This window comes from Aegilops tauschii, chromosome 3 (assembly GCF_002575655.3).
Source record: "Aegilops tauschii subsp. strangulata cultivar AL8/78 chromosome 3, Aet v6.0, whole genome shotgun sequence".
Classification (NCBI taxonomy): Eukaryota; Viridiplantae; Streptophyta; class Magnoliopsida; order Poales; family Poaceae; genus Aegilops; species Aegilops tauschii.
Genome location: NC_053037.3, coordinates 382,288,108 through 382,305,677, shown reverse-complemented (window position 1 = coordinate 382,305,677; position 17,570 = coordinate 382,288,108). Strand labels below are relative to the sequence as shown.

The 17,570-nt window shown below is 47.5% G+C and overlaps 4 protein-coding genes across 5 annotated transcripts; 2 read left to right on the top strand and 2 right to left on the bottom strand.

Moving 5' to 3' along the window:
• Nucleotides 1–244: 244 nt before the first annotated feature.
• Nucleotides 245–4,376, top strand: LOC109772705 (aspartic proteinase NANA, chloroplast). The gene is made up of 2 exons (XM_020331400.4): nucleotides 245–1,090; nucleotides 3,263–4,376. The coding sequence occupies exons 1-2, from the start codon at nucleotides 522–524 to the stop codon at nucleotides 4,131–4,133; spliced, it is 1,440 nt and encodes a 479-aa protein (XP_020186989.1). The 5' UTR covers nucleotides 245–521; the 3' UTR covers nucleotides 4,134–4,376.
• A 3,634-nt stretch (nucleotides 4,377–8,010) lies between these two features.
• LOC109772712 (uncharacterized) lies at nucleotides 8,011–8,535 on the bottom strand. The gene has a single exon (XM_020331408.1). It carries the CDS (start codon nucleotides 8,533–8,535, stop codon nucleotides 8,011–8,013), a length of 525 nt encoding a protein of 174 aa, XP_020186997.1.
• Nucleotides 8,536–10,033: 1,498 nt separating this feature from the next.
• Nucleotides 10,034–12,818, top strand: LOC109772706 (peroxynitrite isomerase Rv2717c). Its single transcript, XM_020331401.4, has 4 exons — nucleotides 10,034–10,381; nucleotides 10,496–10,636; nucleotides 11,764–11,832; nucleotides 12,527–12,818. Exons 1-4 carry the CDS (start codon nucleotides 10,217–10,219, stop codon nucleotides 12,644–12,646), a joined length of 495 nt encoding a protein of 164 aa, XP_020186990.1. The 5' UTR covers nucleotides 10,034–10,216; the 3' UTR covers nucleotides 12,647–12,818.
• Nucleotides 12,819–14,095: 1,277 nt separating this feature from the next.
• LOC109772707 (large ribosomal subunit protein eL43z) lies at nucleotides 14,096–16,177 on the bottom strand. 2 transcript variants are annotated; one of them, XM_020331403.4, is made up of 5 exons: nucleotides 16,044–16,177; nucleotides 15,364–15,403; nucleotides 15,194–15,282; nucleotides 14,436–14,518; nucleotides 14,096–14,352 (listed from the first exon to the last, which is right to left on the bottom strand). In XM_020331403.4, the coding sequence occupies exons 1-5, from the start codon at nucleotides 16,044–16,046 to the stop codon at nucleotides 14,289–14,291; spliced, it is 279 nt and encodes a 92-aa protein (XP_020186992.1). In that variant the 5' UTR covers nucleotides 16,047–16,177; the 3' UTR covers nucleotides 14,096–14,288. The 2 variants fall into 2 exon arrangements, with proteins under 2 accessions (XP_020186992.1, XP_020186991.1); XM_020331402.3 differs by lacking the exon at nucleotides 16,044–16,177 and having other exon boundaries at nucleotides 15,364–15,430.
• Nucleotides 16,178–17,570: the final 1,393 nt, after the last annotated feature.

Here is a 17,570-nt window from a genome sequence, read left to right as displayed (position 1 = left end):
AACGGAAACAGATCCAACCGAAATCCGGCGCAGCGAGTCCCAGGAAGCTTTGACCCGCGGCCAGCACGGCGCGCACAAAGCACAAGCGCAAGCGCCCAAGCGCGTCGCGTCGCACACCTCTGCAGCGGCCAAACAATGCCAATCGCGGCAGGTGCCGCCCGGACTACGCACAGGCACAGCACAGCCACCACCCTGAACAAAAACTAACACTAAACTAAACTAACCTTAGCTATTCAGCTGCCTCCCCCACGCAAAGAGGGCAAGATAAATACGCACTCCAAAGCGGCACACACACAAACACAAACACATACACGCAGCCCGAAACGCTAGCGCAAACGAAAGCACCACCACGACCGCCGCGGCAACTCGGCGGCTTGCTTGCTTAGCTGCGAGGAGCCGGGAGGCGCGCGCGCGCATTGGCGCATACGGCCGCCGGCGGGCCAGCCACATACACATCGCCGGGCGTCGCGTTGGTGGCCTAGCAAAGCCGCGAAACCCAAGAATCGGCCGCGCCGTCGGCAATGGCGGGTCGCCGCCTGGCGCTGCTGCTCGTCGCGGTGGCCGCCGCGTTCCTGGCAGGCGCGAGCGGCCGCCGCGCGAGCGACTCGGCGCGGTTCCCCCTGCTCCGCCTCGCCGCGCCGGCGTCCCTCGCCGACCTGGCGCGCAGCGACCGGCAGCGGATGGCGTTCATCGCCTCGCACGGGCGGCGGCGCACGCGCGAGACCGCGGCGGGCTCGTCTGCCTCTTCGGCTGCCGCGGCCTTCGCGATGCCGCTCACCTCCGGCGCGTACACGGGCATCGGGCAGTACTTCGTGCGCTTCCGCGTGGGCACCCCGGCGCAGCCGTTCCTGCTGGTGGCCGACACCGGCAGCGACCTGACCTGGGTCAAGTGCCGCCGCCCCGCCTCCGCCTCCGCCCCGGCCAACTCCTCGCTCTCGCCGGCCGACTCGGGGTCGGGGCGCGCGTTCCGTCCCGAGGATTCCAGGACATGGGCGCCCATCTCGTGCGCGTCGGACACCTGCACCAAGTCGCTCCCCTTCTCCCTCGCCACCTGCCCCACGCCCGGCAGCCCCTGCGCCTACGACTACCGGTCAGCATTCCCTCACTCGCCATTCGCATTCGCATTCGCATTCGCATCGCTCTCCCCTCTACCGTACTAACCAGCCTTCATACAAACGCCAGCCCGCGCTTTACTGCTACGACTAGTACCACCACTCCTACTTAGCTGTGCGTAATCGCGATGGATTTGAATCAAATCGATCTGCGGGTGGGGCGTCGTTAATTGGCCCTGGCATTGATGAGGAGGCGCGAGCAGCAGCAGAGGCGGCAGGAGGAGGCAGGAGGAGGCCATTAGTGGTTGGTTGGTGGGCGAGTCGGATCTCGCGCAGTTGCAATTTGCAAATGGCAATGGGGCCGCAGCGTTTAATCAATGCGGCGCCATTGATGCCCTCCCTGCTCCGGGCAGCTCCGGCCTGCCTCGCCTTACTGGTACTGGTACTGGCAGTCCCACTTGTACTACGAGACCGTAGCACTGCACGGCATTCATTGGCTCGGCCATGTAGGTCGACGATGCCCCTTCTCGTATGTACTCCTACCCCCTTCGATGGAGATGGGAGTCCTCATGCTGATTGAGCTCTCTGAAATCTCCGATCGATTTGCCGCTTGCTTCGTCAAAGTCATCGATAGATTGGAGCATATTTATGGCGTCTACTTGTAGAGGCGTGGGCTTGCCATGCCTTCGTGGAGCTGTCGCGGACAAACACGCGCACAGGCGGACATGGCGCGCCATCGTCACTCGGCTCACCAAGGCGATGGACCAAAACGAACACACCGGAAAGAAGAAGAACGCATGGATGCTGCCTCATGTCCCGAACTATGCCCGCTCACGAAAGCGATGAGATGAGATGGATCACATGCGCGCATATGCATCGGATTCGGATCCTGCAGCGCCGCCCAGAAAGGGGTCGCGCGCGCAGGATATCTATCTGCTCGTAGTTTTTGCTGCATGTGCACGCTGCCGGGTGTTCATATCTAGGCCGGGCATTTGTTTTCTTGTTTCATTAACAATGGGCAGAGAAAGGGGAACGGCGGTCGCGGCGGTAGCAGCTGCAGTATAGTATACTCGACTTTGCTTGGCTTGGCTTGAGATCGTCATGTGCACGGTGGATTGGGCTGTACTCCATCAGTGCCTGCCTGCGTGTCAGGACATTGCACATATTCCGTAGGAAAGGAGCCACCGAAAGATAAATCAAAAGATGGTACTGTAAATCTGTAATACGTACTACATGCACCGATCTGAGATGAGATGTTTCTCCGTGCGCCGTTAGTGACAGTCCCAAGCAGGTGCCGTAACAAACGGTATTCGGCTTCTTGATTCCGCAACAAATGAGTGTACCTGCGTAACGTACGACGTAATGCAAGGACAAGAATAGGCCATGGAGTTCGTGAGGAGTAGTGTCCCGCCTCGCTAATGGCCGAAAGAGCAGCTGGCGAGCACGCACTCCCGTGGTGTCATAGCATCTCACACGTACATTTAGATTTGGGGTTACGCGTGTCGACGGCGAACATGCATGCAGCTTGTAGACTGTTCTTGTACTACTGGTAATCGATCACGTTGTGCTGCCTGCCTGTTTTTTTTGTACTAAAAGGAAGAGGAGAAATGGAGTGCCCACCCCTTCTCTTTCTGAAACATGCCGGTTCGTCTCAGTTTGCTCGCCACTTTTCCTCCCTGACTACTCTTCCCCTATTATGTCTAATGTCAAAGGTTAGTGAGTATAGTACAGTATCATCTCCTGTTTATGCAGAGAAAACCAGGTTCTGCTATCGACTGTCAAAAGTCAAACACCGATGAATGTATACGCAATTTCACGGGTGATAGTATACACAGTTTCTCTGGGGGACTTTGACCATACCTGGGCCACCTTCTCCTTGGTCAAAACTGGTTTTGGCTGGAGTAAAACAATTCATCCTCCAGCTCAAATGCACATACTCCGGCTGCTAACCAATCAGGTTCAGGTCGGCATGCATTCGCCAAAAAACACTGATGAACGTAGGACATATCTGCACTGCCGCGTGAGGTCCACTTGTTGGCAGCATCCTTCGCGATAACAGTTCATGGAAAGGCATTACCCTTTCCACCGGTTTAATCATTGTGCTCCGAAGGATTTGCATTTGCTCACAAGCCAGTCCTTGAATCGCGCCATGTGCCATGCACGATTTACGTAACTAACCGTGGCGCATTCTACGGCCGCATGCAATGCAGGTACAAGGACGGGTCGGCGGCGCGCGGCACGGTGGGCACGGAGTCGGCGACCATCGCGCTGTCCGGGCGGGAGGAGCGCAAGGCCAAGCTCAAGGGCCTCGTGCTCGGCTGCACCAGCTCCTACACCGGCCCCAGCTTCGAGGCCTCCGACGGCGTGCTCAGCCTCGGCTACAGCGGCATCTCCTTCGCCTCCCACGCCGCCTCCCGCTTCGGCGGCCGCTTCTCCTACTGCCTCGTCGACCACCTCTCCCCGCGCAACGCCACCAGCTACCTCACCTTCGGCCCCAACCCCGCCGTCTCCTCCTCCCACGCCTCCCCCTCCTCCTGCAACGCCGCCGCCGCTCCCCGCGCGCGCACGACGCCGCTGCTGCTCGACCGCCGTATGCGCCCCTTCTACGACGTCAGCCTCAAGGCCATCTCCGTCGCCGGGGAGTTCCTCAAGATACCGCGCGCCGTCTGGGACGTCGAGGCGGGGGGCGGCGTCATCCTCGACTCCGGCACCAGCCTCACGGTGCTGGCCAAGCCGGCCTACCGCGCCGTCGTGGCCGCGCTCAGCAAGGAGCTCGCCGGGCTGCCGCGGGTCACCATGGACCCGTTCGAGTACTGCTACAACTGGACGTCGCCGTCGGGCGAGGACGCCGACGTCGCTGTGCCGAAGATGGCCGTGCACTTCGCCGGGGCGGCGCGGCTGGAGCCCCCAGGGAAGAGCTACGTGATCGACGCGGCGCCCGGCGTCAAGTGCATCGGCCTGCAGGAAGGCCCTTGGCCCGGGATCTCCGTCATCGGTAACATCTTGCAGCAGGAGCACCTGTGGGAGTTCGATATCAAAAACCGACGGCTAAGATTCCAGAGGTCGCGGTGCACGCACTGATCCTGATCGTCCGTTCCACATCCAACCACGTCTTGTGTTTTTTCTCCTTGTGGTGGTGGCCTCGCTGATTATTTGTATTTGTTTTTGTCCCGTCTTCAGATCTATACTAATGCAATGAGAAATGTGCCTCGCAAAAATGAGTAAGCTGTAATAAGTTTTCTGCTTCTCTTTTTTTTTCTTTACCACATTTGGTATCTTCATTTCAGTGAATACATATACTACCGTTTAGGGCTGGTTCGTTTATTTGTTCCACAATTGTGCATATGTTATACCACCGGACAATGTTTTGAGTTATCATTTGGCATGAATGATGAGCTATATAAAAAAATAAAAAATATTTTGAGTTATCATTTGGCATGAATGATGAGCTATATAAAAAAATAAAAAATATTTTGAGTTATCATTTGGCATGAATGATGAGCTATATCAATAATTGTTTCTAGTTTTGTGGCTATTTTTTCGCACAACAAATTAGTATGAAAGAGAAACAAATACAATGCAACACGATTCGACAATCGAAAATCGGGCCTAAGCCACAACGGAATGATGATTTGTCTTTCATGAGTTCATTATCGGTTGACTGGGCAAAATCTCGAGATATGTTAGTGTGGGCGGATTGATTTTTCACATGCTTGCGCTGGTAAATCTCTCCCTTGCTTTTATTTGTATATTCATAGTTCCTTGGAATGTTTCGGTTATTTAGCTATTTGCAAACGCCTCAGTTCGATCGGGGTGAACGCCGCCAATTCAAACAACTAGACAATCACATGGGAGGTGGGCATCGAGATGATTACAGACCATGCTACAGAAATAGGAAGAAGAAAAAACACTACATTCAAATGTCTGGTTGACTCAACCAAGACAAAGGAGATCTTCGCATGGCTTGGTTCCTTGGCGAGACAGACACGGCATGCTACAAGGCACAGTTCCTTGGCCGGACTGACTCCGCCATGATCCTGACCATTTGGAGGATACGGGCACTCCTAAATGCAAGCTCTTCGCATGGCTTGCAATCAACACTAGGATTTGAAGGGATAACCCTTCAGCGTCGTAGGTGGCCAGATTGTAACCCGTGCCCCGTATGCAAGAAGGTCCAAGAGTCGGTGGCCCACCTCCTTTTTCAATGTTGGTACACTATTAGAGTTTGGTGCATGGTCAAAGATTGGCTTGGACTTCACGATGTGCATTCTTCCGATTGGGTGAAGCGACTTCCGTTAAAGAGTGGTGGACCTACAACGCTACCAAGAAAACCCAATCGTGCAGGACGCTGGCTTCCTTGATGTTGCTTATCTCTTGGGCATTGTGGAAGGAGTGGAATGCGCGGATCTTTCGTAATTCCTTCGTCCCGATGGGAGTGATCGTCACTAGGATTAAACAGGATACCTCGGTTTGGAGCATTGCAGGGCCGAGGCATTTGAGTATTGTAATGCAGCGAGAGTGATTGTTGCAATTCTCGCCTTGAGCCTTAACCTCCAAGCCTTCCTCCCTAATCAATGAAAATTGCTAATCTTTTGCCTCGTTTCAAAATACATAGGAGATCTTCAATTTCCATTCTCATGTAAACAAATAAGGCAGCCTTGAGCGTTGGTTGCTTGGTTTGTCCACCTGATAACACTCATCGCAAAGAAGGAGAGTGTGACATCCTAGCTTAATAGGAATGATAGAGTACTCATATCAACAAGGTGCACCTTTTTTCCCGGAAGTTCATCCTCAAGGAACCTCAATGTAAGGTGTACTTTGCCTGAAGAAATTTAAGGATTGGTGACCGAGTGGAAAGTTGTTTCAGGTGCGCACGGGTGATGACAAAATGCGTAGAAAATAATAGTGTTAGTATGTGAGGCCAGTCTAGATCCCAGGCACAACCGCCGGGAACCGATGATTGAACCGGTGGGTTTGATTTGGGCATTACAATTAGTATCAGAGTCGATCCTCGCGGTTACACGGGCGGGTACGGGTCAGTGATGCATACATGGGGCACATGTGGATGCTAGCACTAGCGCGCAGATGTGTGCAAAGATGAAATGTTCCTATTGGGATGTATGTTCCTTTGAGGTGGGTGTATGTGACATCCCGGCTTAATAAGAATAACAGACTACTCATATCAACATGGTACATCTTCTTTTCTGGAAGCCCATCTCCAAGGAACCTCAAAGTTAAGTGTGCTTGGCTTGGAGAAATTTAAGAATGGATGATTGACTAGGAAGTTGTCCCGAGATGCGCACAAGTAAGGAAAAAAATGCGCAGCAAAGATTAGTATTAATATGTTGGTCTAGTCTAGAAATCAAGCGCAACAGCCAGAAACTGATGGGCATTACAGTCACATCCATAGTCTGGTAATGACTTAGGTTAGTAATTTCTTGAATGCATCATGTTTAAATTTCAAAGAATTTAAAATGGGGAATGACAAACCCTAGCACCACATTAATAAACTAGGTTTAACTAAATTATTTCTCAATGAAACCCAAAATGTTCTTAAAAATGATCATGATTTAGGGAAAACGGTGAAAATCTTATCCAAAGATGATGCATATTTTTCCATGGCATTTATAGACTTTGAATTAACTCATATGTTATTTGAATTAGAGCTATAAAATCCTATGAATAATTCCATAGCTTCAATAATTCTGAAAATTATAGTGGGTGCAAGGTGTCCTATGGGAAGAAGGTGATCTAGTGTGGTTCAAGGACTCGCCAACCTAGGTTTAGATGAAAACATTTGGATCTCCTACTAATATGATCAAACAACAAGACTAATCAACCAACCTTGCAGAACTCGACACTTACGAGGAGAAGAACCAAGGAGCAGCCACCATCGCAAAAAAGGTACCACGGATCTCATATCAACTATCTGCACTGTAGCCGAGACGTCAAACAGCTAATGAGATTCAAAGGCCACAAACCAAGGAAGAAACCACGCACGACCATCACTATGTCTAGGAAATGATGTTTTTTTTCTTGAAGAGCATCTACAGCCGGATTTGGCAAATCCGGCCCCTATACGTCCACGGATGCATCCAGGCACGCCTGTGGACGCATCTGAACCGCCCCTCATATGTCATGTCCGGCAGAGCCACATACCTCAAATTCGAACTCACAGATACTTGCAAATCCATGCACGTCTATCATACACGCCAATGTCGCACGTAAATAATAAATGTTGGCAGCGAAAATACATAGTTCTTACATAAAATTTATTTTAATTGCACAACTCAAACATTAGCTCTTTGGTCATTGTCGGTCCACATATGCTTCACAAGATCACTGAGTAGTTGTGGCGTCATGATCTCGAAGATTCTGATGCATCTGCATAAAGTTTATAAGCCGTTTTGCATCTTGATCTTTGAGGATATGGACTTGTTCTCCACGCACTTCATAACCATTGGTTTGGGCTACAACATCACCCTCATCCTTGACAATTATATTGTGCAAAATAACACAACATGTCATCAGCTGCCACAAAGTTTCTGATTCCCACATCATTGTAGCTCCATGAACAGTTCATGAACGAGCTTGAAGCACTCCGAATGCTCTCTCCACATCCTTCTTAGTTGCTTCCTGCATTGTTGCAAGTGACTTTGTTTGTTGCCTTGTGGTTCGGATATGGTCTTCACAAACGCAACTCACTAAAGATATATGCCATCGGCAAGATAGTATCCCATGTTGTAGTCACGGCCATTGACAGTGTAGTTGCACGGCGGTAATTCCTCATTACAAAGCCTCCTGAAAATGGAGATCGTTGAAGCACGTTGATATCGTTGTGAGAATCCGGCATTCCAAAGAAAGCATGCCAGGTGTATAAGTCATGTGATGCCACTGCTTTCAGTGTGATGGTGGCCTCTTTGGTGTTACCTTGATACATTTCACGCAAACCTTTGGGTCAGTTCTTCCATTGCCAATACATGCAATCAATTGATCCAAGTACTCCTCGAAATCCTCTTGCCTCTCCAATAGCCAACAACTTTTCTATGTCCTGCACATTTGGTTCCTTTAGACACTCAGCTCCAAACACCTGCACGGCGCGGGCAAACCTGGCAGTAGTCTTCAGGCATATGCTCTCCCCCATCCGGACCATCTCACCAATGGCATCGACGACAGTACCAAGTGTAAGCATCCTCAGAGTAGTTGTGCATTTCTGCTTAGCGGAGGAAGAAAGATGGCCGCAACAATCCCTTGTGAGCTGGAAGTAGTAGTCGTGTGCTTTCACTCCCTCCACAGCACGCAAAAACAATGGTTTGCGCATACAGAAACGACAACGAAACCATGGATCATCTGTGAAAGTTGGGTCTGGACCAAAGTAGTCCTTGTACACTAGCTGTGCTCCGGAGACCCTATCCCGATTGATCACTCTTTTCCCTTTCATTGAGCCCTTAAAGTTGAGAATATGCTCCACCTGCCGTTCCATTCCCTCTTGCATGCTTATGAGCATGATCATGTCTGACTCTTCGTCTGAATTCCATGAAACGAAGAACTCATCTTCAATCATTTTATCAAACTACATCGGTGCATACTCCTTGTCTGATGAAGCATTAGAATCCATCATTTTTCCTACGAATAAATCACAGAAAACCGGGGCAAATATTGTGTCGAACACACAGAGCGCAAGGGGCAACCCAAAAGTTGCTGAACATACTGTGGTGACGTCCGGGCCGGGCCGGCAACAAAGTCCACAGAGGCAGCACGATAGAGAGGACTGTAGTACCAGTGCTGGCGGCGTTAAGGCTCGGAACGGCGCCGGAGCAAGGGTGGCGGCGGAGCTAAAAGACGTCCAGTGTGAAGGAGGAGGAAGAGAGGAGAGAGCAAATGCAATCGGCGGGTTAAGGGTGATGAATTTGGTGCAATTTATGATGGGATCGGGGTGTCGAGTCCGACGTTGCAGACGCGCGTGGTCACGCACGAGCCTCCTCATATCCGCCCTACATTATGGCTGGATATGAGGGGCGTCGGTCAGCCCAAGGTTTGAGGCCCATTTAAGGCGCCCGTCTATGTCAGGATTTTCACCGGTTAGTAACCAAGGCGTCCACCCGGACATTTGGGAGAGGAGATAAGACGCCCGACTGTATGTGCTCTAAAGGCTTCACAAAATAGTTCCAACAAGGAATATGAGCGTCACTGTCGCATGTGAGATCAAAGCAAATGCAGAGTTTACGCCCGTTGCATCACACCTCTACACCATCGCCAAACCATAGCCGCCAATAATTCAGCGAATGTCATCCTTGCTGCTGTTCGCAGTTTGCTTGCATGGTGTTGGGTTCTTGGTACTCACCAAGACCCTGTGATTTCATTTTTGATATATTTTTTCCGTGAACACGGAGATCTTCATACATATATGTTAAGATTGCAAACAAGTGCATTTGCAATAATTTGTATGAGAACGATGGCATTTCACCACAAGACTGCCTATTCCCTCTGTTCCTAAATACTAGTATATAATGCATATTAGTTTTTCAAAAAGTCAAATACTATCGATGTTCGACCAAGTTTATAGAAATATATATAAGGATATATAACATTAAATAAATATAACATATAAATATATTTCATGTTGAATCTAGACATTGATATTTTTGTCTAAAATGATTAAAGTGTTGAAAAAACTAATACACCTTATATTTAGAAAGGAAGGGAGTTGAATATTACCCTCTCACTATTTACAGTTATTGTGAATCTTGTCGATGACCGCCGATGGGAGGAGAGTGATGTTCTCAAAGACCTGCCGGTTCCTCTCCGGCTAAAGGGAGTGAAGCGTGCAGATAATTACCGAGTTCACCTCCTTGCAAAGTTGTGACATGGTTGACGAATTGTGGAAGATCTTGCCATACATCGTGCTTGTTTCAAAATTTCCCGGTTAGCATGATTATTGTGGGCGTGACCGTCTTTCTCGGATGACTAGAATTTTGGGTGGGTCAGCAACAAATCCTTGACCGAATGGGGGCGGTTGGGTGAAAATTGTGCAACCCACAGTTACGGTTAAAAAATAATTAGATTGTGCAACCCAAGCCACTCCCCATCGTCCCGTTCAGCTCACGAAACAAGAGAGCAGAGAGGTGAGACCAGTCCGAAAATCCAACCGGAGACTTCAAGAAATGGAAGCCGCCGGCCCTCCAACGCAGCCGCCGGCGCCGCACCCATTGGTGGCTCCGCTGTCGTTTCTGCTGGGCAAGTGGCGCGGCGAGGGCGAGGGGACCTTCCCCTCCATCGTCCCGTTCCGCTACGGCGAGGAGATCCTCTTCTCCCACCACCCTTCCAAGGTACACCGCCGTCTCCCGGCCGTATGTGTCCCTTCCGTGGCAGAAACTTTGCCTTCGGTTGGCCGATTCTTAGAGCTTTCATGCCTTTGCCTGACTCGGCGTGGGTGCGCGCAGCCGGTGATCTCGTACACGCAGAGGACGTGGAAGGCGGCGTCCGGCGACCCGATGCACGCCGAGAGTGGGTACTGGCGGCCCCGCCCCGACGGCTCCGTCGAGGTGGTCATCGCCCAGAGCACAGGCCTCACCGAGGTCCAGGTGTGTTCGTACTGACTGCCCATTGAGTTCTTGCAAGCATAGTTCTGTCTGATGCTAGATTGAGTATGGTATGCATTTTGGAGCCAGCTGCAAATGGCAACTCTGTTTGGGTATTGCCTGTTGGTATTCGTTATAGGCCATCGCAAATTCGCAATCCCAGTTTATAATTTGCACGGCAGGTGTCTGCATACTGCAGTTATATTGTTCATATCTGAAGATTCTGAACTGGATACTGAACTAGCATAGTTGCTTGCAACAGTAGGTGGGGTTAATTATCCTTATCTCACCTGCTAAGCTGCGCAAAGAAGGGGCAAAGGAGCATTTATGTCATTGCAGTATTAACACTGATTTATGTGGAGTTGTGTTGATCTCTTATGTACTCCCTCGGTACCATAATATAAGACGTTTTTGCAGTTAAATTTGAACTGCAAAAACGTCTTATATTATGGTTCGGAGGGAGTAGGATAGAAAGGAATGTGATATACAAATAGGAAGTGAGTTGACGCCTGCAATATTTGGATCCTTTAATATTGCAAAGAATAAATGGCACAGAACTATAGTTATTATGTCAAAATTTATCAGAAAACTAACAAATACCCTTAATATGTTTACAAAACTATACCAAAGTATATTTTAAATTTACATTTTAAAGATGAAAGTGTAGTTTTGTCACTGTGAAATATCTGCTTTTTTGAAGTTAAATGTGTGTTTATGTTTTAATTTTTGAATAAAGATAGTGTAGGCTTGAGATATTCGCTCTCTTTGCAAATTCGTTGCAACTGGTGGTCCCTTTTTTCCTGTATTTTCGCTAAACAACTGTTAATCAAATACCAAAAACTAGCACTGGAGGCTTGCTGGTAAATGATAAATAGAGAGGACACATCCAAACAATAGTGGTCCTCTTATATAAGTTGCTTATAGGGCCAAAGGTACTCACAAGGCCATAGCTCATAACTCACCCAGGCATTGTAAGAATTAGGTTTCATCGGAGTGTGATTTATATCACTAAGCAAAACAAGTTTTTTTTGGTGAGAACTAAATAAATTGGTGTGTTACTTTAGTTATTTATATTTATTTATTTTAGCTAAACTGTTATTTGTTGCCACAACTTTGTTTCTAAAATGCAGACAGGTTCATATGATAGTGAAAAGAAAACAGTGACACTCCAAAGCGAACTTATTGGCAATGCAGCAAAGGTACTTCTCCTAGGACGATTATATATGATGTCTCTTATTATCATCTATTTCGACTACCTTTATTACTATGCCACATGATGTTCTGAGGGTCAATTTTCATTTGACTATGTGACAATGCTTTTGTTTTTGCATTCAACCTACCATGGGCTAATATTTGTCAAAAGAGTTTAGGTACTTTTGTTGTTACGTAATCTGACTCTTAAGTTGGATGGGATAGTGTATTTTGTTTTTTGCGAATTAGGATAGAATGACGTTCCTCACTTGTCCAGGTGATGAACTCATGATACACTAAGGCTTCTATGAGCTAATAGAAATTTATATTTGCACCCATATATCTATATTTAACAAGGGATAAATCTACATGTAAAGTTTCTTAACTCTGGAAGCAGTGCCCTACTTCCATCTGCACTTGTCTTGTTTGTTTAAAACTCAGAAACTATGACACTTAGATCTGCTTTTGTGTTCATGAACCGAAGTAGGAGGGGTATGACTCATCTTGCTGGCGGCACTTCATTGTATTTTTTGTCATAGGTTCGCAACACTCAAATCTTGACCATCATGTACATTGTCTTTCCTTGTTGGAGTTGCTAAACTTCATAGGAAGGTCATCTTCAGGGTTATCCACTCGCTTACGGAGTCTTGCAGCCACCTAAGTTGCCTGAATCTCCTAAGAAATCTTGTATAATTTTGTCAGGTGAAGCAGATCACGAGGGCTTTTCAGGTGGTGGATGGGGAGCTCTCGTACGTCGTCCAGATGGCAACAATCACAAACAGTCTACAGCCACATCTGAAAGCGCTTCTCAAGAGGATCTGAGCAATCTCCTTGGTTGGGATTGCGGTAACATACCGTATCTGAAGCTCTAGATTCTTTGGGAAACTTAAAGCTCAACTAATAAGGAGCTTCTATTTATTATTTGCGAGGACATGAAAACCTATCATTTGCTGGAATCTGAAGATTATTCAGGGCTTACAACATTCCGTATTAAGCTTTATGAGCGTCAGCTGTGTAACGCACAGCAAACTCATGGGAAAGAAACTACAAAATCATAACATCTGCAAAAATAGCATTAATGAAATGGAACATGAAGTTTCTGCATGCACCCATGGAAAATTTGCAGAAACTGTTTTTTGGGATTAAAAACAACAACAATGTTTCAAAAAGGGTATTTTTTTAAGGGGGGCGCTACGCGTCCCGCGGATGATCTGGAAAGATCGACCACCTCGCCGGCCGTTGGATGAAGTGAGAACGACCATTGGATCTCCCCATGTGAACCCCGTTGAAACCAGTGATTTGCAACAAGTCAATTGTTGCACTCAGTCTCTGTAACATGGGCCTTGTTGCAACAAAAAAACGTTCTTTTCCATTTTCTTCTTCTGAAACACAACTCTCTTCATTGCAACAAAATCGGTGTTGCAAACCTCCTTTGCAACAAACCTTTGTTGGAGAAACATTTCTGACTGAAAAAAAAAATCACTAGCTCGCGGCTCCTTGTTGCAATTGCAAAACAGGGTTGTTGTTGCAAAAATAAAATAAGGAGGCATTATCCGGCCATGAACAGGGGTAAAGAAGTGTGATTTTACTCCACCGCCGACGTCCAGCGGCCAGCACACAGCACCCCGGTGGCCGACTTGTAACACTAGGCCTCGACTGGCCACACCTCCGTCGAGCACGCAGCAACCCGACGGCTAAACCTCTCAACAATGGACATGGATGGGTGGCTTGGAGCGGCACACTTGCGGCTCATGGCAAATCCTGGAGCCGCTGCAAGTGAGAAGATCCAAGAAAGATTGAGAGAGGAAGAGATAAAGCGGCGACCTTGGGAGCGGCCGATCGGTTGATTACAATCATTTCCTCTTTTTGTAAGCACTTTTGAACATCAATTTTTCTTTTCAAGACATCCACAAATGAAACTTTGCATGTCAATAAAACATTCAACAATGTTTATAAAAAAACAGAATGTCTTGAATTTATTTCCAATTTTTTCAAAATTTTCTGCTCAACTGGGGTGCATTCCATAAGTTCACAATTTTAGGGATGCAACCAGCCCATCAGGATAAGTCCTAGACTTTGCACTACTACCATTTTCCTCCGGCAATGTTCATTCTCCATATCAGATGACAGATGCTCATAGAGGTAGGGGGTGTCCATGCATTCATGGGGTCAGTATGCTCGTTTGCATCTATACTGTGTTAAAAAAAGAGTTCAAAACCTTATCATATAAGATTGACTTGGGGTGCAGAGGGGTAGAGAGTGAGAGACGTGTCACAAAAATACAAATAGGTTGGCATAACGCATAACAGGCAGCTGTAGGGACATACTTTCAAGTTTCAAAGATCCTAAAATCAGAACCAAAATTACTAACAGATATCCATCGCTCGATAGCCAAAATACAGAGATTGTTAAGTCTTCACTCCACTACAGAACCCCTGGATTCCTCAAGACAACAGTAGGGCAATCATGCTTCGGTCTGCTCCCTCAAGCGACGGATCGTGCTCCTGACGGTGACTGCACTAGCAGTGCTGCAAAGACGCATTGTGAAATTAGCATAAAGCGATATGACAATGAAGAGGTCATCCAGAAGGAGCTCGGAACAGATGCATACTTCATGGTATAGGCGCCGCCAGCCTTGACCTTGCCACAGTCCTTGCATCCCCAAATTCCAACAGCTTTCCTCTTCACAGCAAACTGGTTATGATTCACAAGCAGAAAGCGTAGTTTTAGACAACCGAATGCAAGTTTCTATATATTTTCAAAGAAGAAGTGTATAGAAAACCAAATATATGCTACAAATTACTAGCATAAGAGTATGTAGCATATTAAATACAACTCCCTTTCCTGTACTCAGATTACTACAGTACAACAAGCCTTTCATGGCGATGACAGCATGTACAATAAGATAAGATGACATTTTTGTATGATGAAACTACAATTAGAATGGCAACAATAAAACCAAATTGGACACCTTCTGTTGCAAATAGAAGATAACACAGCTAGCATAAGATATTACAGGGTAATGACATAACAAGACAAGAGGAATTTACGACTGACATAGCAAAACTATCACTTGGAGAGAGAAAACATAGAAAGCGATACAAAATATCACATCAAGCATTAATAAATACACCCTCCATCCATAAATACTTGTCGGAGAAATGGATGTATCTAGACATATTTTAGGTTCTAGATACATCTATTTTTATCCATTTATGCGACAAGAAATTCCAGACTGAGGGAGTATGAAGGTGCATGGAAAGGTAGTCAGTGTACAGTACTACCCCAGTAAACAACAACAGTTCATACATAGCAGATAGCATTCACACAATGCACTTTGTGTAACCAAGTAGGTGACAGAAGACATACCTTCCCACAGAATTCACAGAAGTACTTGGAGTGCTGAGACACCTCCATCTTCTTGATCTGCTTACGCAAACTGGCACCATACCTGGTACCTATAACATTGCAAGGGCTAATTTCAGGACACAGCAGAAGCACATAAACAGGTAAATGAGCCAAATGTTATAAGCGCATACCATACTTCCCGACGATTCCGGCCTTCTTGGTGCGCTTCGTCTGAGTAGACATTGCAAAACAACAAATTACACAGCAGCATAATAAAAATGAACATTATGATAGTCAGTGAAGCAACTGCTAATGCACATTTAACATCGAATTTGGGCAATTGATTAACTTCGGATGTGGAAAGCTTAACATCAACGAAACACTAATACATTAGATAACGAAAATGCTCCGATATTACATCCAGTGTGTATCCTTCCCGAAACAAAATATCGCATGCTCCACTCAAACCACTTGCGCAGATGGCTTTTCCCATGCTATTCTACCTTACTAGCCACAAGCCCACAACACCATGCCAGTGCAGATTTTGTGCACCAAGGGACTGGTTGAGTACCTGCGAAGTATCCTAATACACCTAGGTTCTGAGCGAATTGAAGAACACATCGATTGGCCCAGAGGAAGTTTGCATACAAAGCACGAAGCACAACTCAGGGCTAACACGAGTGGTCGAAAGGGAGGAGCTCGAGAGAGCTCAACATATTAGTAACACACAATCGAATTGTTGAATCATGATTTCGCACCTAGAAACACTACGATCTTGCAGGATGGATCCTAAGAAATACCGCATCCAAGACTGAAACGTGTTTCACTGTCGTAAGAGCTTGCCGAGAAAGGAAGTACGAGAGGAACGTACCATCTCGGCGGCGGGTAGCAGGAGGCGGCTGCGGCGGCGTAGGCGGGGAGATGGCGGCGCGCGTGCGAGGGCTCGGGCAGGGGGCGCTAGAGGGGAGCTTATATATCGGAGGCTAGGGTTTCCGTGGAAGTGGGCCTTCGACGGCTGGACTATTACATGTGGGCTGGGTCAAGTGGATAGATAGGTGGGCTTATCACACTCCAGGTAGGTGGTAGTACAGAGTGGGCTTTCTTCACTCGGTTAGAAAAATTAGTTTTTCTTTTAGCGGGAAAGATTTTTTTCTTAGAAAAACAAAATTGTATGTTAACATATTCGTACCCGAGCCCCTAAAAAATCAAAGTCCAGATAAATGTCGATTCCATAGCTTGGCATGCACTTTGTTTTGTGTTTGTGTCTTTGTTTGTCGCATATGTGATATCAATTAAATGTGTCAATTATAGCTCTTTCCAATACGCTAAACGTGCTACAGATCAAATATGTTCTTTCAGACTTTCAGTTGCTACCCCTTGTCCTGCAGCCATGAGGAAATGACCTCGATAGAATGTGGGCAGCTCGACCATGGCAAGCGCTCGTTTGCTGAAGTTGTGAAACAAGGTGTGGGTATGGCTGAGCGTCGTCCTTCTGGATCCAGCTCCGGGGCAGCATCTCAACGAGGCCCTGCCCAACGTGCCCTAGCCCCCGTGCAGCGTAGGCGAGCTTCTGCTCCATCTGGTAAGGACCCTATGCCTGCACAGAAATCCAAATCTACTGCATCTACAACAACGTCCTCTCAAGTTCCTGCGTCTCAAGCTGTAGATGGTGAGGTAGAGCAAGTGTTAGACCCCAGGTATAAGGATATGATATGCTTCAATTGTGGAGGGCCTGGTCACGATGTTGGGAACTATGTGAAAACCAAAGCTTGCTTCATTTGCCAGCAGAATCATAATGTCAACAACTATGCTGCTTGGCCCAACACTACAAAAAAAAGACACATCCGTGACATTTTGGGCCGAACAAAAAAAAATTATGTCATACTTATGACACTTCTATGACGATAATTGTGACAAAACCCGGTATCATCATAGATGTGGTGGGCTCCTACTTCTATGACAAAAAATTATGACAGAAAAATGGGCTTTTCGTCCTGGGCGGGCCGGAGACGCAATTGCATGACATTCTTTGGGCCGTCCATGACGGAAAAAATCATGGTAGAAGCGAGGGCGAGGAAAATATCGGGGGAGTTCCCGGTTACGGTGGATGGTCGGGGCCGAGCGATGCGCGTTCCTCTCGTACGTACGCGTGTGTGCGAGGCGTTGGGCTCTAACTGAACCCGAGCGATTGCACTAGATACATTACTGAACCTGAGCAATCGATCCCTTGCTGTTAACTGAACCCGAGTGATTCCTTCACTACTGCTGCTAACTGAAGCTGATCGATGCTGCATATGGATGAACAGTGAGCGTTGTTGGGGGGTTTGGATGAACAGTTCCCGGTGGGGGGTTGGATGAACAGGAACCCGTGGTAGTAGAGGCCGTTGCCGCTGGATGA

Excerpts from the sequence above, each read along its gene's own strand:
- LOC109772707 (XM_020331402.3), bottom strand. The coding sequence starts at position 15,415 with ATGTCTACTCAGACGAAGCGCACCAAGAAGGCCGGAATCGTCGGGAAG. Across the intron at positions 14,519-15,193 it reads TCTGTGAATTCTGTGGGAAG|TTTGCTGTGAAGAGGAAAGC; the intron begins GTATGTCTTCTG and ends AATCATAACCAG. Across the intron at positions 14,353-14,435 it reads GGCGGCGCCTATACCATGAA|CACTGCTAGTGCAGTCACCG; the intron begins GTATGCATCTGT and ends GCGTCTTTGCAG.
- LOC109772705 (XM_020331400.4), top strand. The coding sequence starts at position 522 with ATGGCGGGTCGCCGCCTGGCGCTGCTGCTCGTCGCGGTGGCCGCCGCG. Across the intron at positions 1,091-3,262 it reads CCCTGCGCCTACGACTACCG|GTACAAGGACGGGTCGGCGG; the intron begins GTCAGCATTCCC and ends CATGCAATGCAG.
- LOC109772706 (XM_020331401.4), top strand. The coding sequence starts at position 10,217 with ATGGAAGCCGCCGGCCCTCCAACGCAGCCGCCGGCGCCGCACCCATTG. Across the intron at positions 10,637-11,763 it reads CAGGCCTCACCGAGGTCCAG|ACAGGTTCATATGATAGTGA; the intron begins GTGTGTTCGTAC and ends TCTAAAATGCAG. Across the intron at positions 11,833-12,526 it reads TTATTGGCAATGCAGCAAAG|GTGAAGCAGATCACGAGGGC; the intron begins GTACTTCTCCTA and ends TAATTTTGTCAG.
- LOC109772712 (XM_020331408.1), bottom strand. The coding sequence starts at position 8,535 with ATGGAACGGCAGGTGGAGCATATTCTCAACTTTAAGGGCTCAATGAAA.